At 40.4% G+C, this 16632-nt stretch overlaps 3 protein-coding genes across 3 annotated transcripts in view; 1 reads left to right on the plus strand and 2 right to left on the minus strand.

Moving 5' to 3' along the window:
- Positions 1 to 283: 283 nt before the first annotated feature.
- On the minus strand, positions 284 to 3132 carry osgin2 (oxidative stress induced growth inhibitor family member 2). Its single transcript, XM_014984478.2, has 5 exons — positions 3045 to 3132; positions 2811 to 2947; positions 2531 to 2722; positions 2346 to 2437; positions 284 to 2257 (listed from the first exon to the last, which is right to left on the minus strand). The coding sequence occupies exons 1-5, from the start codon at positions 3109 to 3111 to the stop codon at positions 1084 to 1086; spliced, it is 1662 nt and encodes a 553-aa protein (XP_014839964.2). The 5' UTR covers positions 3112 to 3132; the 3' UTR covers positions 284 to 1083.
- A 5850-nt stretch (positions 3133 to 8982) lies between these two features.
- gtpbp10 (GTP-binding protein 10 (putative)) lies at positions 8983 to 13541 on the plus strand. The gene is made up of 10 exons (XM_014984484.2): positions 8983 to 9127; positions 9970 to 10163; positions 10279 to 10370; positions 10462 to 10606; positions 10983 to 11056; positions 11139 to 11191; positions 11305 to 11412; positions 11515 to 11592; positions 12011 to 12134; positions 12895 to 13541. The coding sequence occupies exons 1-10, from the start codon at positions 9095 to 9097 to the stop codon at positions 13164 to 13166; spliced, it is 1173 nt and encodes a 390-aa protein (XP_014839970.1). The 5' UTR covers positions 8983 to 9094; the 3' UTR covers positions 13167 to 13541.
- A 579-nt stretch (positions 13542 to 14120) lies between these two features.
- The window catches only part of adam22 (ADAM metallopeptidase domain 22), a 66648-nt gene continuing 64136 nt past the window's right edge, over positions 14121 to 16632 (minus strand). Inside the window, exon 31 of the mRNA XM_014984480.2 lies at positions 14121 to 16374. Within this exon, the coding sequence (XP_014839966.2) occupies positions 16354 to 16374 (21 nt within the window). The 3' untranslated portion in view covers positions 14121 to 16353. The remainder of the gene's footprint in view (positions 16375 to 16632) is intronic.

The raw sequence follows: 16632 nt of genomic DNA on the forward strand, positions 1-16632 counted from the left end.
AAAGTAGTGCAGGACTGTCAAATAGAAGGAAAATGATGCATTGATTTTAAAGTGATTTTCAAAACGCCCTAAGGCTGTGTTAGTCTGTTGTGTTGCTTGGGCTTCACGATGATGTTTATTCACTAGTGTGCTCTAACAAACCTCAAAGGCCTTCAATGAAAATATAAATTTTCATTGAGATCACCAATCTGTGGTTTTCCATAGCTTGGTGATTTCTGAAGGCATTTTTATGAGTATCTGAATAAAGGGGTTTGACTTTAGGACGTTTTTGCAAACCTTGAATCAATTTCCCCTCCTTTACAACAATGTTGATCTATCATATAGAATCCAAGTAAAACACGTTAAAGTTTGAAGTTGTGTAACAAAATGTGATGTGATGAAGTTCAAGGGTTGTGAATAGTTTTGCATGTCTCTGTATTTGCATAGAACGCATTGAAAGTTGTAATATCAGCAAATAACCTACAACTGAGGCCAAAATGAGAATGTACTGAAATAAAAGAGAACAGTTTCATTAATCAGAGGCATCAAGACCCTTATTTTGACATTAATCTTTAGGATCAAAGGTTATTTATCTATTGTTTATGTCATAGAGAAGAGACAGCTCATGATTGTGACATGATATGTTTTGGAAATGAGAACATATGTTAGTGTAGCAGCATCCATGTATTATATGTCTGTAGGTACTGACAGTCAGGATACATTTCATCTCAAGTCCTTTCTTAGAATGTTAATGTTAATGTTAGCAGACTGCCTGAAGACACGCCGTGACTGGAAAAATAACCCTGATTAAAACTAGGTCCCATACTGTTATGAGATGACAGATGAGCTATAAACCATTGGCACATAGTATCCTGAACCTATGGAGACTTCTTATGAAGTCAGACAAGACTTAAAAGCTGTCGTATTTTGTTTCGTTAGAAACTTGTGTACATCCAACGTCTTTTTGGCTTTATGAACATATAAGCTTAGATGGCAAAACGCTGTATTAATGATAAAAAAAGATAGAAAAACTTCTGTTTTACTAATTTTTTTCCTCCTTGAAACCTGTGCGCTAAGAGCAGATTTATGTTTTCCTGATCATTTTTAAATGAAGTTGTTCCCTCCATTGCTGATGAGCTTTCCTCTCTTCTTGAGTCTTTTCAGCAGACAGGAGGTGATGCCTAAAGCACCACCCTTCAGAAATCGAACAAAGTTGTCTCCCACCAGCGGACCCATGGCAAACAGCCCCGGCTCCTTGGTGCACTCAAACGTGTAAGGGTTGATGTCGATGGGATTCTGCTTGCAGGAGATTGGCCTTGTCGGATCTTGTCCCAGGTACTGGCCCTGACCTTTAAGGAAGAACAGGTTTGGGTTTGTCCCAATCAACACCAAGGCCATTGAGATCTTGAAGGCCTTTAGGGAGTTATCCCCTTGTAGCAGACACTTCATGTCAGACTGGAACGACACCACACAGTGTTCGGGGAAACTGGTGTAATCGGGGAAGAGACTGATGCTAGAACCTCCAGCAATGCTCCCTGCAGAAAGCTGAGGTTTAGGGCACATCTTGGCACATACTGAAGAGGCAATGCTAACTGCCTGGGGTCTGTTAGAGGAGGACAAGGACGCCACATTGGTACAGGTCTGGGAAGACATCATGTTGTACACTTTGTGGTATTCTGGGTACAGGGTCTTGGGAAGCTGCTTAAAGATGAGGTCTGGATTGTCTACATTCTTCCGGAAAACATGCAGCACTCTGATGTTGCTGTTGAGCGCACATAGAACTGCATCAGCGGCACTTAGACCAGCACCTACAACTAGAACTGGATCAGAGTTCACATCCAGTTTTCCCTGGCTTACAGCCAAGCCCAGGTCTGAGATGCTGTGGAACACAAAAGGTAGATCTTCACCCTCTACACCTAATCTGACTGGAGAATCGGATGCGCCAGTGGCCAGGACGACATTCTCAGCAAACAGGGAGAAGGGGACGTGAGTGTCGCTCTGTACCTGTCGGTAACCCCTGATCTCCCAGAGCGTGCCTCCTCCTCCATTGTTTTCACACTCCTTGCCATTCTCTTCAAAGTGCCCATTCCCACCATCAACCACCCTTTGATCTTCTTGCCCATTTTCCAGACCTTCCTGCTCATGCCCTCGGCAAAGTTTCTGAACAGAGGTCACATAAGTGTTGTCAACAAAATTCTTCTGCAGACCCTTTAGCTTCACATAGTCTTTGTAATAGGATGAGATCTCCTCTGGGGTGGCTCTGTCACTGGTTACATCTCTAAAGAAGAAAATGTGGACAGTGAGAACATGAGTGCCCAGTGAAACTAAAGCTTGGCCCATCAATGCTGTGTGAGGCTCTTTTTTACCTTCGTTTCCCATTGGTCATGTCTCTGTAGTTGACTCCAGGAAGCTCCATCCAGATGCCAAGACTAACAGTCAACATGGAGCCTTCCATTGCCTGAGGAGAGGCAACCAACCGTGTGGTCAAAGCAAAATACTCTGTTGACACAAAACCCAGATACGTTAGAAGGCTTTTGTAGAATAAACTTACATGCCAGGCACCCCCAGGTGTTCCCTTTCCCAAAACAAGATGTGGAATTTGTTGATGCTTGTCTCTCCTCCACTTGAGGACTGGTGGGAACTCATAGCCAAAGTCAGCATTGGGGTGAAGGAGTGTATCAAATAGCACAGCCACAGGATTCCTTGATCGTCCCTCGAGACCTTCGCTCAAGTATTTCATATCCTGGAAAAAGAACAAAGTATTTTGACACATCTGAGTTTCATGTATGAAACACCTTGTGTGTGAACATGAGTTGTTGTTTTTTTTCTACCTGTTCTGTGATAGGGAGGTGCGTGGCCTCCTGCAGCTTCCTGTACAGAATCGGGTTTGGGTGAACCGTTGCGGTGTCCAGGTAGGGCTTGTATCCACTTAACAAGTAGGACAGACAAATACCTGATGGGCCATTACCTGCAAACAAATAGTTGGAAAATGTGAGTACGCTGATACAATTAAGACCAAAAGAGGAAGAACAAGGTTGACCTGATTAAGGTAAGCAATAATTTACCTATGATGACCACGGGGAGGGTAGGTGGGTGCTCTTGAGACAGCGTGTTCTCTTCCAGAAGAGGCATGGCTGCAGCCTGGGCCAGAGCCGGCACTGAGAGAAAACAGAACAAAGATATGAAAAAGGTTCCAGATATTTCTGGACAGATCCATCAAACATTCAACGATAAAGGCACAGTCTCATCCGTGCTTTGTCTCTCAACTGGGTCTGATTATTCCAACAGGTTTGAGCTGGCTTGCTGCTTTTGTCTAACAATGTTGTTGTTATCTTAGATCCTGTCCCCATCCACCATCACCAGCTGACTCACAGACATACACACCGAGGGAGAGAAAAAAAAACCTTTATTCATCCGTGGCATTATGCTTCCACACACATCAGTGACCCACCCCGTCTGTCTGGGACTTTAGACACGTGGAAACACCCCGCCAAAACACAACGTGCCCCCTGATTTTCTCCCTGGTGTTCACTGACGTCCACACACACCCCCTGTCTCTTCAGTCATGGCCCGTGGCGAGGCTAGCCTCTATTAACCCCGCTACTGCACCCCAAACAAAAGGGAGTTCTCGTGGGATTAATGTGGGCCTGGGTCTGTTGTGAGCATGCGCGATATGAGTTTGTGTGTTACGAGACAGTGCCATTGTGTGCCCGACGGGCAGCAAATCCCCCCTGATCACTTGTCCGACTGGGCCCTAATCCCACTCGGGCTGTTTATGTCTTTGCTGGGTGAGAATGTGGGCCTGGCATGCTGACAGACTGAACCACTGAAAGATAATCCCGCCAAAAATGTACCCACCACCGCAAACAAACACTGCCCTCCTGCTCCACTTTCACACCAACCCAAACATCACCTGTAATGTCCTACAACCTGAAAACCCAGGTCTACATGCGGCCAACAGTTCACCTCTCTCTACCTCCTTCCTCTTGTCTGACCTGTACACCAACCAGCTGCTTGCGACCATTTATAACGGTTATGAGAGATTTCTGGTTTTTGGTAGTGGGATTGTTTATTATCTGGGACATTTCAAATCAACAGCAGGGCTGTAAAGGTTTTTACCTTTTTTTTGGTCAGGTACATCTTTCATGAATAAATGCTCACATCAGGCAAACATAATCAAAGTAAACATAAAATACAGCTTTCAAAAGTTGATTTCAATTTTTAGGTTAACAAACAACCAATCAAGCTCTATGTGAAAAGATAATGAATTAACTACATCTACAACTAAACATGATTACTACCAGACCAGTAGAACCAAGAAGTCACTTAATAAAGAAGCCAAAACAATATTTCAAGCACTAAGATTCACTTGCCTCAGTTAAGGTTTACTGTTCATGATTCAATAATAAGGCTGGTCTTAATATTGGCAGACAACTTATTTTTTTCCAAAGATCTGTTTATTGTCTTTTACATTTCAAAATGGACACACAGACATGTAACTCAAAAATGTACAAAACACTAAAACCAAACCCAACAAAAACCCATGATCATCTTAAACATTCAAGGTGACAAACATAAGCTGATTGGCAGACAACATTTTAATAATTTCCAAAGACTTTAGGGAATTATGTGAATGAGACCAAGTGGAGCATTTTGTAAGGTATGGGTGCCATTACACAGAATTTCAAAGAAAATAAAAACACCAACAGAAAAACATGGTGGTGGAAGTGTGATGGTGTGGGGCTGCTTTACTGCTTTGGGACCTGGATGACTTTCTGTAACTGATTAAGCCATTATTTTTACTCTCCAGGATAAAATCCTAGAGGAGAAACTCTGGCCAGAATCTGGTCATAAACTCAAAAGTGAGTTTATTACTATAAACCCACTTATGCATCAGTGGAAAGTGCTAAAGTACACTATCAAGTTCTCCTCTAAATGGCTAAAAACACACAAGATGAAGGCTTTCAAACGGCCTTTTCAAAGTCTCAATTTGAATTAAGTTAAGATTCTGTGTCGTGAACTTAAAAGGGATGTTGAGAAATCCTCATGTCTGAACTGAAGTAAAGCACTTCTGCAAAGAAGAGTAGACCAGATTTCCTTCACTGCAACAGTTGTCAGTAACTCTTGATTGCAGCTGCTGCCAAGGGAGTCGTTCGGTTTGTGCACAATTACTTTTTAAACACCAGGATGGTTAGACTAGCATTTTTCCCTAAAGAAATAAAACCATTATTTGAAAATGGCTTTTTGTAATCACTCTAAAACATTTCCATGATAATCTGAAACATTTAGATATTTGTTAGAAATAAACCAAACCAGATGAAATGTGTTTTTTTTTTTTAAAAAAAAGGAACCAAGAAGCTGATCTGTTTATACTTGCAGTGCTGAAGATATCAGATGCATCTAGTGATCTCACTGGCAGCTGGAATGAAATCAGGTAGACAGGCAGACTTATGTAGATTTTTTGGACAGACTATCTGCCTTATCTTTCTCCGTCTGAATAGTAGCAGGTGTTGCATCAAATACCTCTGCCTGAAATAAACCGGAAATGATGCAACAGCTGATTTCCATGCATCATGTGCATGTGTTTCTAAATGTTGCATCACAAAAAGACACTATATAAATGTTAGCAGCAAGTCGGTCTATTGTCATTGAAACATATGGCCTGCATGCATTTTGCATAAAAACAATAATACATTTATTAGGCAAGAATGACTTAAAAGTGCGTGTGACAAAAACAAAAAATGAAAAAGGCCGATTCTTGCTTCAGAGTATGACATAATGAGATGAAAAATGCGTGAATTTCAGCCTATTTTGCTTTGTATGCTGTTGTTATCTGACTTTCACTTTGGAGTAGTTTCTCAGAAAACTAAGCTAGTGAAATTAAACGTCCTATGCTTTGAGTATAAACAACAACGTATAAGAGCAATTAGATCATGTGTTTTAGTCAAACCAACTATTTAGTTACGAAATTAAAACCTCTCTTATTTTTATAGATCAAATTTCTACTATTAGGCCCTTAAAATGCTTCATCTCAGCTTGCGGATGAGTAACAAAATCCGACCAAGTCCAAACCAGGAGCGGAGCGTTTGAATGTGGATGTTGCTGCATCACACCCGACCGGATGAAGTGAGTGATGCAGCAGATCGTCCACAGCATCCCCACTAAATCAGGCTCAAACCTCCTGCTGTTCCTCCAGACTCTGTGCAGCTTCAGGTCCAACAAGGAGCACATGCTGCAACCGCCACGTTCCCATCATCATTGCATAATTTAGGTCAAGCTCACATCCATCCGCCACTCTCTGCCCGGAACCAGGAGCTCTTACCGTGCTGAGATTTATCAGTCTGTCCCCACTCACAGTCGCGTCCAGTTATCACGACCCACGGCAGCCCTTTCCAACCGTATAAATAGACACAGACTGGTGGGAGGATCTATTGCTGTCTGGGGTCTCTTGAATGAGATAATGAGCCAAACCTCTCTCTCGTCATCATACATGCACGCGTAACACACGCTCACCTCGGTGCGGTTAAATCCGGACCAGACCCGGCGTGCGCAGGCCTGATCAGCCCGAAAGTTTGAGCTTAGATGTTAGATCTTCTCAGAGTCCTGACAGCGGAGTGTTAAAGAGGCAAACCGGGTGATGCGTCTGCTCCTCCACAGCCACATGCGCATCTCGGTGTGCGCGGCGTGAGCGTGAGCGCGTTCACGGAGCGAGATCAGAGCATCTCAGCATCTTCACAGCGCCACCGACACTGCTGCTCACCGCGCAGCCTTTGCTTACAAAACACTCTACAGTGTACAGTGTTGCGAAAGTAATCACTCCCCTTGAGCATTTTCGCGTTATGCTACGTTACAACCACCAACCACGATGTTGCATTGTGGTTTTCATACATCAACACAAAGACGCTCATAGCTGTGAATGGGATGTTTTTTTTTTTAATCAATCTACAAATATCTGTAAATCTGAAATGTGTTACTCTAATACTTCTGCACAGTGGAGCAACACTGTTGTCTTGCAGCAAAAGGTCATGGGTTTGCATGTTCTCACTGTGCATGCGTTGATTCTCTCCCACATTTCAAAAAGATGATTGTAATTAGTCTCTAAATCTTCCTTAAGTGTGAGTAAATGTTTGTACATCATATTTGTCTCGACATGTGTGTAGCCTGTCTTTTGCCTTTTGGAGGTAGCATCCAGCACCTTCTCTTCCCCAATTACCTCTCCAGTTACATAAATGGATGGACCCCCAAGATCTAGTGCAACAACTTCCTCTGGAATACAATAGATTAATATTTTTGTCTTCAAAATAAATTGCTACACAGTAGCAAAACACACAGGGATAAAACACATACTCAAAATAATCAACGCAACAAGAAGGTAAAAAAAATAAGGTTTCCTCTTTAAAACTGTTTTTATCGTCTTGCTCACATACGGTCTCTATGGTGTTTCAAATAGATTATTTTCACATGGGCAAGCTTGGTCTTACATTGAAGAGTTGTTGCCAAACCAGGTTGTGAGCCCACAGGATATAATATTTACAAAGTAAAAAGGTGAAAAAAGAAAAAAAAGTAGAGGTAAGAAGCAAGCTGTATGTTAACGTCAACCCCATAAAGCGCCAGTCGTCTGCTGCAGTTGTAAGCACAGAAAGTGGGCTTTCCAACACAGCACACTGTCCATCTGCATCCCTAGGTATTTATAGAGCGATGCTTTTTAAATAGCAGTGTCCTTTATCATGACAGGCTCGTGGTCTGAAACATTCCTCTGGTCAGAATCAGAATCAGAAAGCCTTTGTTGTCATTGTACAGAAGCCCAATGAGAATACATTTCACTACATCCCATCTGAAGAAGACAAAGATATTTTTTTGTATCTTTCTGGTGTTTAGCCGAAGATAACTAACTAAAACCTTAAAAGGAATCATGTCAAGCCCAGTGTGCTGCCATATTTTCTTCATGGCAGCGGTGACAGTGGCAGCATCATTCTGTGGGGATATTTCTCTTCATCAGGAATTGAGTAAAAGGTTTGAGTTATAGGAACAGTATGCTAAATAAAGGGAAATCCTGGAAAATAATTTTTGGCAGAATGTGAAATGGTTGAAACTGGGGCATAAGTTCATCTTCCACCAAGATGACTAAACATACAGCCAGAACGACAGATTTAGTGATATGTGATATAGAATGATCAAGTCAGTTAAGACTGTGATTAAGAATCTGTGGCAAAACTTGAAAATTGCAGTTTAGTTGCAGAAATCAGAACTTTTTTTTTCAAAGTTGTACATGTATTTGGCTTAATCACAAACAGAATGTATTTTAAATGTATATTAAATATTTTGATATTGTTCACCGGCCAATATGATCTAAGAATATTTACAATAATAATCACCTAAGAAATATTTAATGTTCTCTGTTTATAAGTCACAAGATGAACTCCTGGTATTTCAGAATAATTTTTTGATATTACAAGGTTAATCCTAAACCTATTGCACACATCTTTTACCTTCCACTTTTAAGCATTCTTTTTTTCTTTTTTTGTATGTTTGTTTGGTTGTTTTTAATTACTAATTTTGTACTATCAGACGCTATAGTGCTACTTGAACCAGCATATGCCCAAATTACCTTGTGATTTCATAAAATCGCCTTATAAAGTACAACGTGTGCCTACCGTATACTGACACAAACCAGAGAAGCATAATATTTAATCAGATTTTTTTTTCCCAATAAACCCCGCATCATTGTGCTGTGACTGTTTTATAACGGGCTAATTACGACTATGGCTCCAGAAATATTAAACATATCTCGTTTCAGAGCTGCGACCTCAGCCAGACAAACAATACATGCATGAAGGTTGGTAAAACTACGGCGCCAATGTTTCATTATCAAATGGCTCCTGTATATAACCTGAATAATTAAAAAATGTCTTGTCTTCTCTATAATAGAGACGCATGCATCCCCGGCAGCAAATGGAAAGCCAGTTATACCACAAAGTCCCGCCTCTTCATCTCTTCATCCAATCAGCAGGGAGTATTTATCACTTCCGGTTGTTTTCAATACACTAAAGACACATGTCTGCTAATAGCTAGCGGTGGTGATAAACGAGAAAAGCGGACATAAAAGTCTCTGAGAATGGTCCACATCAGTAGAATTTGTTTCCGCAAGGTAAATAAATACGTCAACCTGTTTATCTACACGACTTATCGGTGCGGTTTTAAACAATTTCACATTAGCGGTCAAGCTAGCAGTCAGTGCAAAAATGGTGTTATTGCAGCATTAAAGTAAAATATATATCACAGTAATGTTTGATCACATTTTACTAAATTGATTGTATTTGTTATGAAGGGGAAAAAAGTCACTCAAACGATAAAATCTTTTGTAATTTAGGATTATCCAGTTCTTGCGGTTAAATTGCAGTTTTTATTTTCTTGGACAGTATGTGGGCTACAAAATGTAAAAAAAAAAAAATGCAAAATGAAAGTATACAGCATCACAGCAGCCCATTATCATATATTATTGTGTAGTAATCACCTTTACAGTGCCTTTCTTTTTTCTGCATAAGTCACAGCTCTTGAACATTTTCACATTATTGACTTGGCTTGGATTTTATGTCATTTAACATTTTTCTATGTGCTGCTTTGTGTTGGTCTATTAGGTCATATCAAAGCAAAAATATATTGGAATTTATATAATTACAACTAAGTCATACAATAAGCTGAGGAAAAAGGAGAACCTGCCAGTTTTAGTTGTAAGATGAGATTAACATCAAGAACTAGAGCACACATCTTATATTTATTTTTTTTTCTTTTATTTTTTTACAGTTTAGATTATAAAATGTTCAGTAATATCTAGTAGTATTTTTTTAAGTGCTTTAGTTCAAGATCCAAAAGTGGATGTAAAATTATTTTAGGTAATGCAGGTGTAAACCATGTGTAAATGTGTTACACTACCTAAAAGCAGTGAGCTTACCATCAAATCTGACTTGTGTTTTTAATGCTTCCATACAGTATGGAAACTTTGTGGACAACCTCCGCCTGTACGTACGTGGAGGCACCGGCGGTATGGCTCTGCCTCGCCTTGGAGGACATGGAGGAAACGGAGGAAACGTTTGGGTGGTGGCGACAAACAACATGACTTTAAAGAGGATCAAGGACAAATACCCGTTAAAACGGTTCGTAGGGGGATCAGGAGCCAACAGCAGGTCGGTGTCTGCAAACACAACCTTGTTTTAAAATTCAATTCTTACTTACATATATGCGTTCCATCTATCAGACATCACTGAACGCTTTTGTTGGTGTTTGATTTTCTTATGTCAGTGTTCGAGCTCTGAAGGGAGAAAAAGGGAAGGATGAGGAAATCCTAGCACCCATTGGTATCACTGTCACTTCTGATGACGGCAGAATACTTGGTATGTGAGAAGTCCGTTTATGTCAATAATTTAATTTCCCGTAAAATGTTTTTTTGGCAAAACTTTTTTTTTCCATCAATTCTTTCACAAGGCGAACTGAATGCTGAGGGGGATCGGGTGCTGGTGGCTAAAGGAGGTTCTGGAGGGACACCCTGCTCTTCCTTCGAGCCCAAGAAAGGCCAGGTCAAACACATACGTCTGGACCTGAAGCTCATCGCTGACCTGGGCCTCGTAGGGTGAGAGTAGAAACCCACATTAGCAAGTACATATTACCTTACAGAAGGGTTTTTGAACTTTTTTGTTACATTGCAATGTATTCACAATAAAAACATCTGGTGTGATTATGCCTCAGGATAATGTTCTGTGCATGCTGCAGATGTATGGAGCAAAATTCATGACAATTCCTCTGTTATCCGTTTGTTTCTTCAAACATTGGGACAGCTTCCACTTTACAATTATGATCTAGTTCTTGTTTTTTCTATTGCTTAAGATCCCAGTGGAATAAATCATACAAAATACAAATTTGTTGTAGCTTGACTTAAAAATAAATTGAAACAAAACAGACTTTGATGCTGGATGTATGCTGACTATGTCTTGCTAAATTCTCGTCAGGTTCCCAAATGCAGGAAAGTCATCTCTCCTCACAGCCCTGTCAAACGCCACACCTCAGATTGCCAGCTACGCTTGTAAGAATAAAACAGCTTCAAGCTCAGAACATCTCACATATTTTTCTTTTATTTCTAAAGTCCTTTATTATTTGTCTTGCAGTCACAACTTTGAGGCCTGAGATCGGCAAGGTAGCATATCCAGATTACAAGCAAGTATGTGAATGCTTACCATCCCTTCTGCTTTGGCTGGTTTTATAACTCTGACCATCAGAAATACCTGATGTGTGTTTCAAAGTTTCCCTAATTATTTGTTTTTGTTTTGGCAGATCTCAATTGCGGATCTGCCGGGACTCATCGAGGGGGCTCACCTGAACCGAGGCATGGGCCACAAGTTCCTAAAGCACGTAGAGAGAACCAAGCAGCTGCTGTTTGTTGTATGTAGAAGCAGAAATAATGTTCCACATATGTAAACATGTCAGAATGTAAGTAGCTGAAGTCAGCCAGGGTTTGCTGTGAGATGCTCTGTGTTCTTGCAGGTGGATGTTGGTGGTTTCCAGCTGGCCAGTAAAACACCCCGTAGATCTGCCTTTGAAGCGGTGCAGCTTCTCACCAAGGTGAGTCTGATGCTGCAAAGCGTTTTATTTTTATTATAAAATCCTACTCTTACTGTTGCCAGGTCCAAAACGTTTTTCCCATCAGGGTTCATCCACTGTGTGGAGATTGTGAAATAGATCTTTTTTCCAGATCTGGATTAATATTTAGCAGTATTTGTTTCCCAACCTTATTCCCTATTCCATCCTCTAATAGCTGTATCCTTCACATACGTCCGTCCGTCCTGCTTTGGTTGGTTGAATTTATACTTTCAAAAACAGGTTTTCAAACCAGGTTGAGAACTGGAGATTTCAGTCTTTAAAATCTGAAACTTTTGTGTGAAATCTGTGTTGGAACCTTGACTGCAACTTTTTGTATGAACTACTAACATCTTAAACTTAATTTTACCTCCTTCTGTGTCTCCATCACCTCTCGCCGAAGGAGCTGGAGTTGTACAAGGAGGAGCTCGTGTCAAAACCTTCATTACTGGTGGTAAATAAAATGGACTTGCCTGAAGCTGATCAAATGCTGGAAGAACTCAAGGAACAACTTCAAAACCCAGAGGGTAAGTCAGTGTGTTAAAGTGTTGACCACTGTTAGATGTTAAATGTTAGCCGAAATACTCCAATACAGTTACCCATAATTCCCTCAACAGCTAAGTATGTTTGGTAAGACTTTATTTGAAGGGGGGTGAATAAGACTGACATGACACTTTCATAAACATGACATAACACCTGTCAAGAACATGAATAAGCCTTCATGAATATTTATGACTGTTGTCATAAAGCATCATTCGGTAAATTATGACACTTTTAATACAAAGTTGACATTATTCAAAATGTCTTTGTTATGACAACTTGACATTAACCAATAAATCATTACTGTTTAAACTTTACCTTTAATAACATAAAGTTACCTAATTTTTAAAGTGCAATCAGTAATACTTTTATAACAAATTTATATCAGTAATGATTTCTTGGTTAATGTCATTCATGTTCATGACAGGTGTTATGTCATGTTTATGAAAGTGTCATGTCAGTCTTATTCAACCCCCTTCAAATAAAGTGTTACCGTATGTTTTTGGTGGAGCAGGTTTCAGGATGTAGTGACATCTATTGGAAAAAAAACACACAGATTCTAACTCAGTGAAAGCTTACATGTCAGTATTTTAAATATGGAAGCCTCTGAAAAACAAACTGTCTTTTGTATGATTGTGGCTAGAATATTTGCAGATGTATTAGACTGTTTATATTATTTATTGTATTCAAAATTTTATATGAACCAGATTGTTAGACCTTTAAATTAGCCTTTTCTGCCATCCACAGAGTTCACTAATTTGCTGCCAGATGACATGATCCCAAAGAACTTCATAACATTCAGACATGTGGTTCCTATTTCCGCCCTCACCGGGTTTGGTGTCGACCATCTGAAGAGTTGCATTCGACTCTCACTGGATGAGTACGCCGCCATGGAAACGGGCGCCACGCACCAGAAAAAGCTGCAAGCACTGAGGCAACAATCTCACGAATGTTTTAGAAACGAGGACAAAGTCTCACTGTCAAGTGGCGTTGGCGGGACTCGGCGAGCGACGTCCTGAGATCTGTCAGCTGAAACAAAGCGAGGTGGAAAGATCTCTCTTTGGAGAAACGCAGGAACGAGAAAAACCGCTCAGCATCTTCGATGGAGGAAATGCTGCATAGATGTCTGACATATTGGCCTGCTCCTTTTGACTTTCTGCATAGAATAAGGAACATATTTTCGCAAAGATTAATATCATGTTCATTTTAAGTTTGGTCGAGTTTGATTCTAAAAAAAACTAAAACTGCGAATTGTGTTTGAATGAAAGTTTTATTTTATATTAAATATATTACAATACTTAATGATTAAGAGAAAAAAAATAAGTGGGCTGATTTTTGCATCAATAGTCTGTACAGCACACAAGTAAAAATAAAGATAATAAAAAAAAGAACAACTGCAGTGTTCCTGGAGTCGAGGGCCTACGAGTCTGGCTGAACTGGAGCCCACCGAAGTAGTCGGTCTGCTCAAGTACGCAAATACATTCAAAGTTTCCGGCCAGAAACGGAGTCCGCGGCTCATCTGGAGGGTGGACGCTGTGTCCTGTTTGGACTGGTCAGTCCGGCTGTTTGTGCAGGCTGAATCCAGACAGGTTTTGACGGAGGCGTCCCTGGCAGGCTGCGCTCCGAGGGTTGTGCAGTGCAAAGTCCAGAACAACCAGAACGAATGTCTTCATCGAACACAGTATTTTTGTGTTAAAACATTACTCTAGCAGCTCTAGGAGTGATGCTCGCCTCAGGAAAAATGAGAGGAGCAGAACTCTAGAGCAAAGAAAGGAAAAAATACAATAAAGCACTTCTGACCAGTCGAATGGTTGCTGTACATAATACCAGGGTTCCTACACAGTCTTGGAAAAGCTTGGAATACAAATGTTTTATTTTCCTTGTCTGGATAAGTCAGGAAAAATTAAACGGTAAAGTTTGAGTTCACAGCTATATTCGTCGTTTGATCTGTGAAAAAAATAAATAAAATTTTAACTTCCCAAAAAATAAGTTCATTTTTACAGTGTCTTAATTTTTGCCAAATCACAGCTCAAGTTTTGACTTTGAGTTGGTGACAGAGAAATGATGCATGAAAACATTCATTTAGACATCAAAAAGGCCATTTCCCAGTGCCGTTTTAGCCACTAAATCCTCTTCAGTCAGGATTTTAAACGTTTATTGAATTTATTTATTCAAATTATCTTTCTCTGAAATCAAACATTCTAAACATTTTTGAGGGACACAAAAAGTTAAAGCCGAAGAAATCTGTAAGGGGGTGCAAGCACTTTTTCATGGAAATGTAGGTGAATGTTTTGAACTCCGATTTCCAGAAAAGTTTTTAAAAAAACTCTAAAAATTTGAGTCTGAGAGATTATGAAATTTTGTAGGAACCCAGTAATGCTGACAAAATGGTGAACATTGAAAAGATACTTAAAACAAGACGTTTGAAGCAATATTAGTTCAATATCGTGGAGATGGCTTTACCTATACAGATCAAATGCATACATGAACTACAAATGTAAAAGAGGAACAGAAACACTCGTAAAATGACAAACTCAGAGCTTTAAGGCGACGGCTTCCACGCAAGGTAGAGCAACGAGTCGCAACTGTACAAAGAACTTGCTGCTAGGAAGCAAGCACCAAGACATCCACCTTAAATAGCTGCACAGGTGCGACAGAAACACGACTCGACTCTGTGAAGTTCCCCTGCTGAGCAGCGGAGGGACACAAACCGCGTTAAGACAAATGGAGCAGGGCTCGAGACTTTCAGTGACATGCTCGTTTTCCTCGTTACGGTCTCACAATTAGCCAACCAGAGATATAACTTAAGGTTCGATATAGAACGGCCATGCCATTGGTCTTCACAAGCTCAAACAGCAAGCACTGTACAGCATAGTTAATCATTTACAAAGGCTCGAACAACTCGAACCCTCACAGCTAAATCCAAAAGTGCACATTTAAAATAAAAAAGTGTACAGATCCGGTTCGAGTTCAGTCGGCCACATTCGTCTCTACGGCTCACATTCAATTGGGGTGAAGTGAGGGACTTTGCTGTGAGAAAAGAGGGGCAGCACACTGGTCTCAAACATTCCCACGAACAATCAAGGGAGCACATTTCCAAAAACAACATGATAAGTGATAAGTGGCACGTCTATAAACTACAGCAAACACATCCGAGTCCATTAAACTCAATGGGAAAGGGAACGGAAAACTATCTTATTTATGCTAAAATAACACTCGTCCGGAGAGGTCTGAGCTCCAAATGTGTCACAATCGTCTGCAAGTTTATAACAGAGATTATTAGAAAATAATTTGAAACATGATGTAAAAAGAGACACATTCTGCTGTTGATGGATGAAGCGAGGAAGATCCCCCGAAAAGACAAAAATAAAAAAAATAAAAAATAGAAACCCTGACAGGACAGTGCAGGGTCTTCATATTTATCTACAGACATCGGCCTCTGTCTACAGCTAAAACAATGAGCTGAGTATTCTCTATGCTTTTGTCTTTCAAAATAAAAGCACAAGCATACTCTGTGTGTACTTTACTGTACATATTTACACACACACACCACATAGCAAATTTCTGGGGAACGGGAATAACAGGAGGGCAGGATCGGTTCAAGAAGTGAAATATATCTGGTGTGACACATGGGTTAGTTTAATGCAGATGCATGCTTTCCCTTCAAATCACACTGCTGCTCTTCTTTATGCCGGGAAGACGCAGCTGATAATCAGGGCTTCTCTCATGCACACAATGCTGGACTTTCAATTCAAACAACATCCTGGCAAAAATCAGTCAGTGCAGACTCAGGAGAGATGCGACGGCTTCTTTCTGCCTCCTCCGCTTCCTTCAGAGAGGAGCTCCAATGCCTTATGGTGGGTGACGGTGTGTCTGAAGAGACCTTGACAAGAGCTGATTTGTGAAAGGTGTGGGGGGGGGACCAGGGGAGAAGAGGGGATCCCCTCCGATTTTTGAGGCTTCAGCAAAAACGAACAGCTCGGTCTGAGCTCCTGGAGGCTCTTTGCTCTGCGTCTTCTTGCAGAGTCCGCCCCAAACATATTTGTTCACCCTAACAGCCGTCTGTCTACATCCTTTCTATTCCGGTCACTCTGTCTGTCTCTTTCGCTTTAGAGTCAATTTTATATGTTTTTTCTTTTTTTTTTGGTTTTCTGTGTAGAAAAGGAGACTTGTGTACTTTCTTAGGAGCTTTCGTCAGAGTCAGAGTTATATTGATGTTTCCCAAAGCTGGAAGAGAAGAAGGGAGTGAGGCAAAGAGGCAAGAAAGAGACCACCATCTGCATTAATAATAAAAACAACAACAATAGCACCTTTTCAAATATAAGTTGCAAATTATCTTCTTCTTACCGCCTCAAGTAAAATATATTTTTCTACAAAGCATACAGATGACTAAACTGATATATTTGTCAAAAGAAAATGACTAAAATAAATTAAAATGTGCTATTAATTCTGGTGGGTATCATTAATTAACACATTAGAAAATCC

The sequence above is a fragment of the Poecilia mexicana genome, unplaced genomic scaffold, assembly GCF_051168715.1.
Source record: "Poecilia mexicana isolate PSO_F unplaced genomic scaffold, ASM5116871v1 scaffold_16, whole genome shotgun sequence".
NCBI lineage: Eukaryota > Metazoa > Chordata > Actinopteri > Cyprinodontiformes > Poeciliidae > Poecilia > Poecilia mexicana.